We start from the raw sequence: 14,335 nt of genomic DNA, 5'->3' as shown, positions 1-14,335 counted from the left end.
CAGCACAGCCACCATGTCTACTGACCAGGAAGAGCCAGACTCCCAGAGATCACTGAGGTCCACCACACCAGGCCTGCCCCCCAGATCCTCTGCTCAGGAGTGTGGTAGCCCTGGGGCTGCACCCCCTGGGACAGGGCGCTCTGCAGGGTCAGAGTTGAGCACCCGTCTCCCCCCCCCCCCTCCAGAGGAAGGCCCACGGCCCTGCCCTCAGTCTACTGGTATTCTGCTTGTACTCTTGTGAATGTGGAATTCTGAGTCCCCCAAACTGGACCTGAATCACAGGCAGCCATGGAGCTGTGGGCGGGGTGGGGGCAATGCCCCTTCTCTAGGCCTTGACATTGATGGTGCAAGGATGGGTGGAGGATGAAGGTGTGCCTGGAGCCAAGCCTGGTAATGGGCCCGCCTGTTGGCTTTGTGCCAGGGGCCACACCTGTGGGGCCATCTCCTTGGCACCCTGCCCAATGCATTGTCATCAGATGCGCTTGTGCTCAGGCCGCTGCTTGAGTGCGACCTGGGGCTGAGCCTGTGGCTCCTGCATGAAACAAGGATGAATAATTGATTCTTCACATTGGAAAGCCTGCAAGTCAACAAGAAAAAAATCAGGAGGCCCAATTAGAAAAATAGGAAAGGCTATGAACAGGCTATCAACAAAGGACGAAATAAAAAAAACAAATCAGCGTAAGAGGTCATAAAAAACCAAGAAACTCAATAACAAGCTAGAACTTCATACACGGTGGACTGCAGACCTGGGCCAAGCTAAGTACCGACTGACCCTCTGACCCAGCTCTGCTCCTGGCTGTAGCCCCAGGTCATAGGAGGACATGTATACAGATGGAGTGGAGGAGAGTGGAGAGGAGGTGGCAAATGAGACCATCCCCGCTGTCCACAACTGAGTGACAAGCCACCCAAACTCACTGGCTTGAGCACACAACAGTTACTCACTTTGCCCGTGAATCTTCGGTTTGGGCAGGGCCCAGTGGGGACAGCTTGTCTCTGCACCCCCCCACCCCACATCAGCTTCCAGAGTGGGGTGACCCTATGTCCAGGGCTTGGGATCATCTGGACATTTGTCCACATGTTTGCAGTGGGTGCTTGTCAGCCAGGACCTCAGGGCTATCGGGTGGATTATGTGAGGCCTGCCTCAGCTTCCTGTGGCAGTTGTCACAAAGTACCACCAACCAGGAGGCTTAAAACAGCAGAAATGTCTTTAGAGGCCAGAAGTCAGAGACCAAGGTGCTGATAGAGTCGTGCCCCTGGAAATGCTGGAACAGAATCCTGTGCCTGGTCCAGCTTCTCACGGCTCCTGCAATCCTGGCTCGTAGCTGTGTCAGTCATCATATGCCTTCTCCCCTGTGCATCTGTGTCTGAACTCCCCTCTTGTAAGGACACCGGTCACATTGGATTTGGGGCCACCCTAATCCAGTATGACTTCATGCTCACTTGATCACATCTGCAGAGACCCTATTTCCAAATAAGTTAACATTCCCAGGTTCCAGGTGGACGTGAATTCTGGGGACGTTTGCTCAGCTGAGTGCAAGGCCTCCCCACGTAGTTGCTGCCTTCCTGACAGTATGTTGGCTGGTTTCCAAGACAGCATCATCTCGAGATAACAAGGAGTTTTTCCCTTACCCTGAGAAGCTACTCAATGTCACTTCCATCCTATGGGTGGAGACAGGTGTAAAGATCTGCCCAGGTTCAAGCGTCACACTGAGGAAGGGCCATGACCACTGGGGCAGCACACAACAGGAGCGGGTCACACAGAGACACGGAATGGATGTCACACTACTGAGTGCAGGAGTGAAGAAGATCTGAGGTACGGAGCACAACACCATCCACAGAGTGGAAAACGCACACTCACGATCCTGCACACGCAACAAGAACGCGTACAGAGGGTGCATGTCAACGCACAATCCTGTGCAGTCGGCAGGAAGGTGCCTCATCCCACCTCAAAGACCCGCCCTGATGACGCTCGGGGACCGGCGACGGAGAGCGGCAGGAGTCCGGGAAGCGGAGCCCGAAGGAACAGACCTCGAGGTCGGCCGGCCAACACTGAGGTGTTCATTTTAATCCACGACCACACGCAATCCTTGTGCCCACCTTGAGTGCTGGCCCCGCCCTACCTGGAGATGGCCCCGCCCCACCCTGAATCGGGCGAGCCCCGTTAGGTAACGTGAAGGGCCCCGCCCCACCAGGAGGTGTCCCCGCCCCGCGTCCCGGCTCCCAGCCCGGCGGACCCACCAGGTGCCCGCCTCGGTGGGAGGGGCTGCTGGGACACAACCATTCACCGAGCGCCCGCTATGTATCCGCACACTTGGCCGGGGTATTGGCCGTGAACTGCACCGGCGCCGAGAGGAGACGGGCGACGCTGGGACAGGTGACCTCACAGGTGCATCACGCAGGTGCTCGGCGAGGCGGGACCGCTGGCATCCTCCCTGGCCGTCACCAGGCCCCGCCCCGCGGGGACTTGCGCCGCCACGCCTTCGGGCTGGCTCGCGTTAGCCGAGAGGGCGGTGCCTGATGCAAGACCCGCCCCGAGCGTCACTGCCGAGGCCGACGGGCGCAGCCCGCACACGGCGGAAGCGCCCTGCTGGGGAAGAGGCTGGAGTAGAGTTGGGCGCGTAGGGACCGCTGGGGACAGACAGGTAGTGGGGTCGCCCGTGGGGCTCACAGAACGATTTGGAAGGCGAAGGGGTCTCTGTTCGGGATGGGGTCCTCAGCTGGAGGGGCGGGTCTCTAGGAAAGAGGGTTGCTGTAGATACGGGGTGGGGGCGCTCAGCTGGCAAGGACAGGGTTGCCAGGCTGGACCTGTGGATGCTGAGTGGGGGACCCGGGGGCGCACAGCTAGCGGGGAGGGGTCCTGGTTCCTAAAGTCCTACCCCCACCCCCGCCAGGATGGGCAGCAGCTCTCTGTCGGAGGACTACCGCCAGTGCCTGGAGCGCGAGTTGCGGCGCGGTCGCGCGGGCGTGTGCGGGGACCCATCGCTGCGCGCGGTGCTCTGGCAGATCCTGGTGGAAGACTTCGCCCTGCACGGGGCGCTGCAGGACGACGCGCTGGCGCTGCTCACCGACGGCCTGTGGGGCCGTGCCGACCTGGCCCCCGCGCTGCGCGGCTTAGCCCGAGCCTTCGAGCTGCTGGAGCTGGCCGCCGTGCACCTGTACCTGTTGCCCTGGAGGAAGGAGTTCACCACCATCAAGGTAAGGCGCGGGCCGCGGGGTCCCCCTGCCCAGGCGTCGGGGAATGGGGGATCAGGTGTCCTTAGCCTGGTGGGTCTCAGGGCTGTGTTGGGGCAGTTTGGGGCGGAGAACATGGGTTGGGTGGAGGCCAGTCCCTCCCCGGTGCCTGCCTCCTGCCCCTTAAAGCTTTCATCACTGTGCTCCCCGAAATGGCCTTGAGGCCCCAGTGGCTGTAAAAATCACAGGACAGGCGCTCGGGAGGGACTTGAAGTTCCCATCCCACTTACAGAGGATGCCAGGTGGGTGTACCCCTATGAAGCAGACAGAGGTTGGGGGCCAGGGTGGGCACGAACCTAGTCCACCTCTCGGCCCAGGTACAGAGGTTGTGCCCAGGGCTGCCCGACTCCTCTCGGTAAGTGAGGGGGGCAGCAGAAGGGGCAGGCCGCCTAGCCTCTGAGCTAATTTGGAAGAGGGGGAAGATGATGTCACTGAGCACGTGGGCGAGCTGCCTCCACCAGTTGCCATGACAGCAGTAGCCTCTGGGGAGGGGAGCTCTGGAGCCCACTGCTCCTGGAGGACACCTGCGGGTCCGAGCATCTAGGGCTTTCACTCATCCAGAGAGACAAGAGGGCAAGGGCTGTGGGGCTGGAAGCAGAACACAGGACTGCCCTTGGGCGCTCCTAGGCGTGGTGCTGGGCTGACCTGCATGGGGTCTGGTTCTACCACCTGGCTGTGTGGCTTTCTGAACCCATTTCCTCCTTTGCCAAATGGACACAACAACAGTCCAGTTTAAGGTCTGTTGTGGGGGGAGGCAAAGCCCAGAGTACAATGCTGGCACACAGCAGTGCTGCGGGTTTGGGGGCTATCCTAAGCAGAGGAACGCTCACAGGTTCCCAGGCTAATTGAATTTCAGAGCTGGGAGAGACACACCATCATCATTCTGATCACTCTTCTAGTTCCTCACATAACTTCGCAGTCTAGAAAGCACTTACCCATCTGTTATTCCAGGGCTCTCAGCCCAGGTGCACAGGAGAGCCTCCAGAATGCAGCTGTTTTGTCCACATGGTGGAATGCTACCCACCTGGAAAGAGTGAATGGCTGAGCCCCTGCTGGCAGGGAAAGCCCTCCAGAGTTAACTGAGAACGCAGAGCTCAGCTCAGCACGTTTAGGAGGCTACCTGGTCAGAGCAGATACGCACCTGTGTGCGCATGCGTAACAAAACAGTCAGCCGGTACCTGAGAAGTGAATCACAGTCGCAAACCCCAGGGCTGCGCGCAGATGGAGGGGCCCAGAGGCAGTGACCTCCCTCAGTGTAGGGCTCTTGTTTCAGCCACATGAATGTCGTTTTTAAACGGTGATGATGGGCAGTCTCAGTCGATGACTCTCTGGGGCTGGCCCTGAGCATCTGTGTTTTTCAGAAGCTCCTCTGGAGGCAGCGTCAGCACAGCCTGGGACAGTCTGCTTAGTTGGCACCACACTGCCATCTACAGTGAGGGGGTGGCCCGGGCTGGAGTGGAGCTTGGCCCGCTCAGGCCTCGGAAGCCGGCAGCCTCTGAGCGGGCCCCTCCCTTGCAGACCTTCTCCGGGGGCTACGTGCACGTGCTGAAAGGTGCGCTGTCAGAGGACCTCCTCATCCAGAGCTTCCAGAAGATGGGCTACGTGCCCAGGGACAACCACCGCCTCATGATGACTGCCCCGCCCCCCGCCGGCCAGCTACTGCAGGTGGCCCTGGGCTGCTTCGCCCTGCGGCTGGAGTGTGACATCCTGGGTGAGGTGCTAGCCCAGCTGGGCACCAGTGTGCTTCCGGCTGAGGAGCTGCTGCAGGCCAGGCGAGGCAGCGTGGACGTGGCCTCCTGTGTGGCTTGGCTGCAGCAGCGGCTGGCCCTGCCGCCCCGGGGCCCCCCGGCTCTGTTCCGGGCCCAGCTGGACCTGTACCGGGGCCTGCAGGAGGACGAGGGCCCAGAGGAGTCCAGCTCGTACGGAGAGCCGTGTCCAGGCCCAGGCTCACCCCCCTCGGAGCTGGCCTGCCGGCCTCTGCCGTGGGAGCAGAGCGCGAAACTGTGGGGTGCGGGGGCCGAGGCCTGGGAGCCCCTGGGGGATGCTGCGGTGTCACAGGCCAGCAGCCCGCCCTACACGGCCCTGGAGGAGGAGCTGGAGCCTGAGGCCTTCTCCTTCCTCTCGCTGCACCGAGAGCTGCTGAGTCAGCCTGGGGACCTGGCTGCTCCCAAGACCCCCGGGAGCCCTGGGCGGGCCAGCCCCCAGCACGCGCACGGCCCACCCCCTGAACCCCTTGGTTACCAGGCGCACAGCTGCCTGGTCCCTGGGGCCCTGCCCACCCTCAGCTGTGACACTTGCCGCCAGCTGCATGCCACCCACTGTACCACCTTGCGTACCTGCCGTCTGGGCCACGTGCTGCGTGCACTCCTTGGAGACACCCAGCAGCGCCTATGGCTGCGGCGGGCACAGGTGGACACCCTGCTCTATGACGGCCCAGGGGCCCGACCCTAGGCCAAGCCAGGCCCCCAGCTAGGGATTTGTCCATTTCCGTGGTGCTTCTCTGGGCCTCGTCCCTCCTGGGGCAATGGCCACAGAGGCGGCGGCCAGGCCCCACACAAGGTCTCGCCTTCTGTGCAAAGCCCCACCCTTGGCACCCAGAACCACGCCAGAATGTGCTGGGTGGAGGGGTCCAGCCTGTGTCCGTGTCAAGGCACCTGAGCCTGTCCCCATGAAGGACCCTCAGCCTCCTGCCCTTTCCCCACCCCTTGTGGCACCCAGCGTCTGCCTGTAGCTCCTGAGCTGCTCCCTGCAGGTTGTGCTTGGGGACACACTGTCTGCCCCCATGTCCAGGGGGACCTGGAGGTGACACTGAGCCCCTGGGCTCTGCCAGGTGCATGGCTGAGCTGTCACAGGCCAGCCATGAAGGCGTATGGCTGAGACTGGCCCCCTGGACAGAGGGATGATCTGAAGGCAAACCAGCAGGAGAGGGCGCCTGGGCAGCCGAGTGTCACTGCACTCTGGGCCCCCACCCCCGCAACCTCCCTGCCCTTCCCGATGTGCCAGCTTTAGAGGGCAGGGGGCTGTTCTCGAAGGCTGCCCATCACAGCCTGCCCACGCCAGGTCCAATGGGAAAAACTGGCCGAACTCCCAAACCACCACCCCCAAGACCACGGCAGGCAGGTGCAGCCCCTCCTCCCTGGGGGGTCGGGTCCCAGGGACCACTGGCTCATACTGGACAGGTGGACGTGTCTGCTTGGGCCCTTGAGGCAGGTGCCCTCTCCTGTGCTGTTCTCACCGGGCGCCCTGCCCCAGTCTGTCCATCCCACCTCCATCCTTCCCAGCACATGTGTCACAAGACAGACCTCAAAGCACATTAAAGAACTCGGAACTCGCCGCATCTGTCAGGAAAGCCTTTTATCTCTGAGGTCCTGTTGGCCCCAGCCATGCGCCCACCCAGCTTGGGGCCTCAGTGTGGGGTGAGGACAGGGCTCAGCCCGCAGCCCGATCGGGCTGCCTGTACCCGCCACTCCAGCCCTCCTTCCCACTGAGTCCTGCCAGCCTTGCCCTCTCCCTGCCCCAGAAAGGCCTTGGTGACTAAGAAGACACACGCAGCCACTAGAGCCCTGCACCTCCCAAGCCAGCAACACCGACTCGGGCCCAGTAGTGCCTCCCGAGCGTCTACGCAGCACGGCCACCAGATGGCGCCACCACAGCCCAGGTGTCCAGCCTCCAGGCCTTCAGGGTGCACACCTGCTATTCCAGCGCAGCGGTGGGCCACCGTGGCAGAGAGCAGAGCGGTCAGTCCACGCAGCCGTCAGGGCCTGCAGCGCTTGCTCTGGCTTTCGGCCGTGGCCGGGGCGGCCCGCTTGTTGCGGTGGTGGGGGAAGGTGGGCATGAGCTCCGGCTCGCAGGCTGCGGGGAGGGGCTGTCAGCAGTGGGCGGAGCCCCTGGGGCCACCCCTGCGCCTCCCTCTGCTCCCCTCCCATGACCGTGGATAGGGTGTGGCTGGAGTGCCAGCTCCTGCCTGTCCAGGGCCCACAGCCAGCCTGGACGGGCCTACGCTGAGTTCACGTCACCTCAGGAGTGAAGGGGGCTTGTCCTTATATCCCCACCCTGGACCAAAAGGCCACTCGCCAAGAGCTGTGCAGAGCGGGGCCCAAGGGGCCTGGGGGACTCACGCAGGGGCTTCTCTTTGAAGTAGGAGCTCTCCAGACAGTCCCCGGCTGTCGCCCTAGAGAGGAGGCCCACAGTTAGCATGGTCCAGGGTCCCACGCAGCAGCCCGGTTCCGATTTCCCAATGACACACGGGGGGTGCAAAGTAGGGTTCTGGGGCCTGGAAACTGATGGGAACCTCAGCATGGGCTCCGTGACCGAGTGGGCAGAGGACACGCATGTGTCTGGGGAGGCCCGTCCTGGGGGAGCACGGCCCTCTGAGGGCGGGTTGGGGGCCTGCGCACGCAGGCAGGCACCTTTTCTTCGGGTCGTACATGAAGAGGAGGTTGAGCAGGCGCAGGCCGGCCTCCGACAGCCACGGGAACCTGTGCTTCAGGTTGTTGTATGGCTGTCTCCGCAGGCTGTACTGGCTGACCAGCGGCAGCTTGGAGAAGCCCTGCAGGAGCCGAGGGAGGGGAGGGGAGCTGAAGCCAGGGCCTGCCACGGAACGGAGGGGGGGGCGGGGGCGGGGACAGGGGGGCGGGGGGGGGGGCTGTGCTGGGCACGCACCGGCCAGATGTTCTCACTGGGCGTCCCCAGCAGCTGCACTATCAGGTCCACCTGGTGAATCTCAGAAGTGCCAGGCAGGAGGGGCTTGTGGGCCAGAAGCTCAGCCAGGACGCAGCCCGCAGCCCTGCAGAGGACGGCAGGCGCTCACCTCTGTACCTGCCCTGTCACCACACACCTGGTGAGCACCACTTCTGCGATACTACTTGAGGGCGTGTACAGCCCCGTTCTCCCATGTGCTGGGGTCAGAGGCCACAATGGACTGGCCACATGACCGGGTGACCAGGGGGGCAGGCCTGCCTCCCAGGGCCCTCAGTGCTAGGGGCCTGTGAGGGCTGTAGCTACGTTCTCACACTCCTTTGGGGTCCCAGGCTTAGGCCCACCTGGGAGCTCATCCCAGCCCCACTCCTGCCCCTGCCAGCTCCCATGTGATCTGCCCTTCCCGAAGCCCCGGAGCTTCCCTCACCACATGTCAATGCTGGTGGTCTGCGTGGTGGTCCCCAGCAGCAGTTCGGGAGCTCGGTACCTGTCAAGAGAAGCCCCCTACCTCATGTCAGGCACTTCCTCTCCTCCAGCCTGGGCCTCCACAGGGCACAGCAGATGTGCGCCAGCCTACCCACCGGCCACCAGCCTTCCTGGGAGTCCGAGATGGCCTGGACGACAGCTCAGACCAACACAGGCAGCATAGCCAGTGACAGCTGCCTTCGCTGCATGGCTAGCTCCTGGGTGTGGCGGTGTCCCATGCTTGGCAGACAACAGTGTCCTCGGCACGGGTCTCCTGTCAGCCCATTTTATAGATGGGGCTGAGTGACATGGCGGAAAGCATGCCTTGAACGTCCTACCCTAATTTCAACTGAGCTCTGTGTTTGAAAAACGCAGTGAGGAATTACACAGAAAGCTCTGAGAACCACCGCCCCTGCCCTTGTCAGTGCAGTGACCTCCCCTCCCAGAGCCAGCTCAGAGCCAGGCTAAGGATAGGGCAGGGTGGGCAGCCATCTGCTCGAGGCAGGTCCCGTGCCACCATCCTTGCTGTGGTCCTTTCCCATGACAGCCCTGCTGTTGGGAAGCCGTCCTATACCAGCCTCTACTAGTGTGCAGAGCCCTTCAAGACCCCCAAAACCTTTTTGCGGCTTCAGTGTGACACCCCAAACACCCTCCACCAGGTACACCTGGTCCTGAGGGACTCACCACAGTGTGACCACCTTGGGGGTCATTGGCTTCACCGGGATGCCATAGGCTCGGGCCAGGCCGAAATCCGCTGTGACAAAGGCAGAGAAAGAGAGGGAGAGCGTGTCACCCTGTGAGGGCTAACGAGCCACCGTGTGGGAACAGCTCTTAGCCTCCAGGGGCTTATAAGGACAGCTCTGTACCCCCACCCCTGCAAGGTGCTGCGCACGGAGACCCCCACCTGAGCCAGCTCCCACACCCACCTGTCTTCACGCAGCCCTTATCAGTCATGAGCAGGTTGGACACCTTTAGGTCCCTGGGATGGAAAGAACATGAGTGGCCCCAGGAAGTGAGCCCCAGGGGCAGCCAGGTTAGCACCACCAGTGACACTCAGAACGCTTTCCCACACATCTATTTGAACTTCTTACAGACGAGGAGGGCAGGTCGTGTAAGGCACTAAGCAGCTGAGACCCCAGAGCTCTCAGGGACTGAAGAAGCAGCAGAGCCAGGCCCCAAGCCCGGCTCTAACTTCTAGCCTTGCCTGGCTTCGTGCAAGCTGCCACTGGGCACAGGGGGCCGCTGCCTGCAGAGTCCTACTCTGGCCCCCCACTCCACCCCCCAAGTCCCAGCCTTGCCTGGCACGTGTCACAAGACTCCAGGCAGGCTCTCCACTGCAGGACTTCTCGGAGCCTTGACTACACTCACATCACCAGCTCCCCAGAGGGGAGAGCACCTATTATTTGGTCCTGGACCTTCCCCAAGGAGCAGTCAGAGGACCTCCACTTGCACTGAGGCTGTCTGCTTCTGCTCCTCCCCTGGATACGGGGAACCAGAGGTCAGTACTGGCGGTCACCCTGCCCCCATGTCATGAACCGACACAAATGCCTCGAGACCCCACCCACCTGTGGATGATGAAGTTCTGGTGTAGGTACTGGAGGCCGCGGAGCACCTGGAGCACAATGCACTTGACCTGTGCAGAGGCCGGACAGTCAGGGCCAGCTGTCCAGCGCAAGTGTGCTGCACAAGGACCCGTGAAGGCCCCCAGGCCCCAGCCTCACACCTGAGCCTCAGAGAAGGGTGCTGGCATATTCTCCAGAAGGCTGGCCAGGTCTTGCTCACAGTAACCCATCACCAGGAAGATGCTAGAAGAAAAAACGGGAAGAAGACACACATCATCTCTCAGCTCCTCCCAGGTCGGGGTTGGGCAGCGTGGGCTCAGCAGGCCCCAGGGCACATGGCTTACCTCTCCAGGTGGTTCCCCACGACCACCTCCTTCAGCTCCACGATATTTGGATGGCGAAGGCGCAGGAGCAGCGTGATCTCACGAAGGCTGCTGACAGGGACCCCTGCAACCGGACGTGGCCTCAGCAAGCCCACCCCTGCTGATGGGACCCCTGACAGTCTCAGGGAGCCCCCACCCCTGAACACAGGGACCCATGCAGCCCCCCACCTCAGTGAGACCCCCCCACCCAGGCCCATGTCAGCTCTGTGTCCCCCACCCCTGCCACTGTCAGGGCTCTGCCTGCTACCTCAGGGAATATCGAGGCCATCCCAACAAGCCCCTTTAGCCTTTCCTGCATCCAATGCAAGGCAGCTCTCTGTACTGACACTGTGTACGACAGGCCCCCAGTGAGCATGGCAGAGCTCTGACCGCAGAGGCAGCCAGGGAGGTGCTGCAGGACGGTGCACAGGGGATGTGTGGAGCACATGGGGGCTGCCGGCCAGGCCTTGGTGGGGAAGGCCCTGAGAGAAGACAGGGCTGTCAGCACCCGGGAGGGAGGCAGATGGAGAACGTCCCAAGCTCAGGGGAGCTGCGGCCTGGAGTGAGGTGGGGAGCCGAGGAGACCAGCCCTGTAACCACCACGCGGATGCTGTCGAGGGCAGGGTGGTGCGCACGCGGTTCTGAGGCGGCTCCTCAGGCAACCCCCACTCCGAGCTCAGCTGCGCCGGCCCTGCTCACCATCCTTCTCCTTGTCCATCCGCACTTTCTTCAGGGCAACAATCTCATCTGTCTGGGTGTCCCGGGCTCGGTCTGGAATGGAGACTCACCTGTGATGGATGGCAACCCACTCCCCACTTGCACATCCGTGTGCCACACGGGGCCTCTTCCTGAAATCTGGAGGTTCCCTTTCTTCTCTGACAACCACATGCCCCTTGTTCCTCACTCTCTGCAAGCCAACACCCTGGCCCACGAGACAAGTGCTCCAGGGGAGCTGCCATCTGAGCCAGGGAGAGGGGGACCAGTGGTAACAGCACCCGTAAGTTTCCATCTTACAGTACAATATGCCGACCACTGCTGTGTGTCCTGACAGGGACCTTTTATAAGGCACTTTATCTAGTAAAACAGACCCTGATTTTATGCAAAGATGGCTCCCCAATGCTTCATGCTGATTTCTGCAGCTCCCACATACTCGGCAGGAGGGGCAGGCTGACACCACCCCTGCTGCAGCTGCAGCTCTGGCTGCTTTTGGGTCACGGTACTTGTCAGCCACCTGATGCTCAGTTACCCGAGCAAGCATTCACTCGTACAAGCTTTTGCCCTGGTGGGAGCAGGGCAAGTGGCCTCCTTCCAGCCCTGACAGAGCTGCTACGGGACATTCCAAGGAACCAGGCCTCCCTGTTCGGCCACTCACACACGATGCCATAGGTGCCCTCCCCGATGCGGTTCAGCTTCTCAAACTCCTTCACGCTCCGGCACCGTCCCAGCTGAAAGAGAAAGGTTCTGGCAGTGTGGACATTTGGCAGCTGATGGACTGCAGGGGGATATTTCACTTCTTTTGAACCAGGAGCCCACTCATGCCTTGCTCACCAAAGGTAACCGTACACTTGGGCTTTTCAGATGAGTAAAGGGGATGATGACACTCGGCTGGACACTTTGAATGTGGTATCAAAAGATGGCCTCGCCACACCCTTTCAATCTCATGGTCCAGATGTGTGCTATCTAAAAACGCAAGGCCCCATGTGGCTCATGGTGACCATATGGATGACTCAGAAAACAGAACATTTCCACCATGACAGAAAGTCAACTAAGCAGCACTGGTCTCTTATGCTCCGGAGGTGGAAAAGGCTTGAAGATCTTCATAAAGTATCTACCAAACACAGTGGAAATGTTTCTTTGGCAGAGACTAACTGTCCCCAACATCCAGACGTTACTTTGCATTATGAAACACTGCCTAGTGGCAGGCAGCCACACAGCTGGTGGCCATACTTTCTAGCCTCCCTCTCGCCTCTAGGTATGATTATGTGACTAAATTCTGGCCAATGGGACGTGAGTGGAAGGCACCGGTGTGACTTCTTGATCAAAGGGAGCTGGTTGCTGCCCACCTGAAGCAGGCTGAGATTTGGATAAGGTACAGGTGGAGCAACAAGACATAATCTGAGAACCTGGCGTACCTTATGGAAAATAGCTGCCTCTCTCTGGGATATCAGGGGAGACAGAAATAGTCCTGTACTTCTGGCACTGTATTTCGGGTCTCCATCCTAGCAGAGCTTGTACCCCAATATACCTTCATAATGTGGTGCATTTGAAGACTGAATGAGCAGTTCTCCTTGGGTCTAAGAAGCACATGCAGCAACGTTTGAATTCTAACAGTCCCTCTGGCCTCTCTGCCTCTGTTTTATTACCAACCCTTGCCTTCCATCTCATTTCTTCCCAACACCTGGGAAACCAAGACAGAATCATCGGGCCTGGACTGAAGCCCTTCCATGATCTCATCTTAACCTCCCTTTCTCACCTACTTCCCCCTCTCACAGTGTCTTCTCCATGACGTTGGTCCTGCTGCTCCCTAAATCTGGCCTGCCACGCCTCTACTTTCTGCATGTCCAATTCCTAGTCCCATTTCCTGGTCCAGCAGAAATGCCACAAGTTCTTCCTGGCCCCCAGATGAAAACAATTCTTTCTCTGAAATGCTGACAGCTTTTGTCTTTAAGGACCTACTATTGTGCAGTTTGCTCTGTCCTCATGTGGGAGTGTCTTAACTCCCCTTTGAGCGCCGGGCTCCAACGCAGCAAGCACCGGGTGCGAGTCACCGGCTGCGACTCTGAGTGATGTGCCATGGCCAGTGTGGCTCCTGGCACTCACTCAGCCAGTCGGCCAGTGATCCCTCCTGGAGACGTCACCGGGCTTTTCAGAGCACCATCAAGTAGTTAAAACACAATCAAGCCTCCAGGGTTCAAACCTGCGCCTCCACGAGCTGTCTACTTTGGTAAAACCACTCCACGGCCGTAAGTTTCACCTTCCTCATCTCTGCAAAGGGCGCAGTAATGGTGCCTGCGGCAGCGGGTCTCTGAGAGGACCCAATGCCAGCCAGCAACACAGGCAGAGGCCCGGACAGAGCAAGGCATAAACGGAAGCTGCCGGGTCGCAGGTGGGGCTCGCCCGACCCGTTCGGAGCCCAGCGGGAGACCACGCCTCCAAGGCTTCCCACGCGTAAATGCTCCTCCGACACACGGTGCTCCGGGGTCAGCCTGCAAAGCCCGTCCCGTGCGCAAAACTAGGAAACGCCCGGGTTGGGGCCGGAACCTGCTCTTCCCAAGGGGGCCGGCAGCGTGAAAGCCGGCCCGTCCCTTCAGGCGAGCGCGACATGCCCCGAGGTCCACACACCGCCCTCGCCCCGGCGACCGCTCCAGGCGCTAGGAACTCCAGGACAGTCGTTCCCGCCCGTGCAGGAAACCTCGGCGCTTCCGCGCGACAATGAGGACCCCAGTGTGGTGCGGAACTACCCACGCGACCCCCGTCGCACCCTGTGTTCCGGAGGCACCGTGAAGAAGCCTTCCTTACGGATACACTTCAGACGGATCTGCTCCGAAGCGGGTTCCGGTTCCCCCATGCCGAGCGCGGCGCCCGCTTCCAGTGTGCGCAGGCGCAGGCGCAGGCGCAGGCGGGATTTCTCGGCGCAGGCGCGTTGTCTACTTCCGGGGCGTTCTCTTTCCGGCAACGGTTACCGAGGGAACCGAAGCGGCCGAGGACCTCAGTTGGTACGATGCGCTGCGACTACCGAGGTTCTAGCCGTATTTTATCCGAAACACGGCATCTCACCAGCATGGACGCTGAGGAACGGCAGCCGGAGGAGGGGCCGCGGGAGCTGTGCTTTAAAGCTCTCTCGGAGCCCCGGAGGGCGACCCGAAGCCACCGAGAGAGGGGGCTTGGGCGGGGCCTACGGGGATGGAGAGCACAGGGCCGCCAAGAGGTGTGTGGATAGACAGAACTGACCCGCCGTGGCGATGGACGTGCTGTGGGACGAGAGGTCACCTGACACATGCGCGTTGAGCACCCCCT

The 14,335-nt window shown here is 61.0% G+C and overlaps 2 protein-coding genes across 9 annotated transcripts; one reads left to right on the top strand and one right to left on the bottom strand.

Moving 5' to 3' along the window:
• The first annotated feature begins 88 nt into the window (after positions 1-88).
• SPATA2L (spermatogenesis associated 2 like) lies at positions 89-6,564 on the top strand. Of its 4 annotated transcripts, none has more exons than XM_019740505.2 (3): positions 89-2,034; positions 2,892-3,195; positions 4,750-6,564. In XM_019740505.2, the coding sequence occupies exons 2-3, from the start codon at positions 2,893-2,895 to the stop codon at positions 5,680-5,682; spliced, it is 1,236 nt and encodes a 411-aa protein (XP_019596064.1). In that variant the 5' UTR covers positions 89-2,034; position 2,892; the 3' UTR covers positions 5,683-6,564. The 4 variants fall into 4 exon arrangements, with proteins under 4 accessions (XP_019596064.1, XP_019596065.1, XP_019596063.1 ...); XM_019740506.2 differs by lacking the exon at positions 89-2,034 and adding an exon at positions 2,059-2,165; XM_019740504.2 differs by lacking the exon at positions 89-2,034 and adding an exon at positions 2,180-2,386.
• A 6-nt stretch (positions 6,565-6,570) lies between these two features.
• On the bottom strand, positions 6,571-14,132 carry CDK10 (cyclin dependent kinase 10). Of its 5 annotated transcripts, XR_012490253.1 has the most exons (14): positions 13,800-14,132; positions 11,691-11,763; positions 11,018-11,089; positions 10,301-10,403; positions 10,118-10,199; positions 9,960-10,027; positions 9,321-9,373; positions 9,079-9,148; positions 8,511-8,668; positions 8,357-8,416; positions 7,894-8,017; positions 7,641-7,780; positions 7,350-7,402; positions 6,571-7,083 (listed from the first exon to the last, which is right to left on the bottom strand). XR_012490253.1 is itself a non-coding variant. In XM_019740509.2 (13 exons), the coding sequence occupies exons 1-13, from the start codon at positions 13,884-13,886 to the stop codon at positions 6,986-6,988; spliced, it is 1,065 nt and encodes a 354-aa protein (XP_019596068.1). In that variant the 5' UTR covers positions 13,887-13,955; the 3' UTR covers positions 6,571-6,985. The 5 variants fall into 5 exon arrangements, 4 of the variants coding, with proteins under 4 accessions (XP_019596068.1, XP_019596066.1, XP_019596071.1 ...); XM_019740509.2 differs by lacking the exon at positions 8,511-8,668 and having other exon boundaries at positions 7,659-7,780; positions 13,800-13,955; XM_019740507.2 differs by lacking the exon at positions 8,511-8,668 and having other exon boundaries at positions 13,800-13,954.
• Between the last annotated feature and the right edge of the window lie 203 nt (positions 14,133-14,335).

Source organism: Rhinolophus sinicus, linkage group LG11, assembly GCF_036562045.2.
Source record: "Rhinolophus sinicus isolate RSC01 linkage group LG11, ASM3656204v1, whole genome shotgun sequence".
Taxonomy (NCBI): Eukaryota; Metazoa; Chordata; class Mammalia; order Chiroptera; family Rhinolophidae; genus Rhinolophus; species Rhinolophus sinicus.
This window is presented reverse-complemented; position numbering and strand designations above follow the sequence as displayed.

Excerpts from the sequence above, each read along its gene's own strand:
- SPATA2L (XM_019740505.2), top strand. The coding sequence starts at position 2,893 with ATGGGCAGCAGCTCTCTGTCGGAGGACTACCGCCAGTGCCTGGAGCGC. Across the intron at positions 3,196-4,749 it reads AGGAGTTCACCACCATCAAG|ACCTTCTCCGGGGGCTACGT; the intron begins GTAAGGCGCGGG and ends CCTCCCTTGCAG.
- CDK10 (XM_019740507.2), bottom strand. The coding sequence starts at position 13,886 with ATGGGGGAACCGGAACCCGCTTCGGAGCAGATCCGTCTGAAGTGTATC. Across the intron at positions 8,417-9,078 it reads CCCAAGGTGGTCACACTGTG|GTACCGAGCTCCCGAACTGC; the intron begins GTGAGTCCCTCA and ends TTCTCTTGACAG. Across the intron at positions 7,084-7,349 it reads CTTCAAAGAGAAGCCCCTGC|CCTGCGAGCCGGAGCTCATG; the intron begins GTGAGTCCCCCA and ends CCCTCCCCGCAG.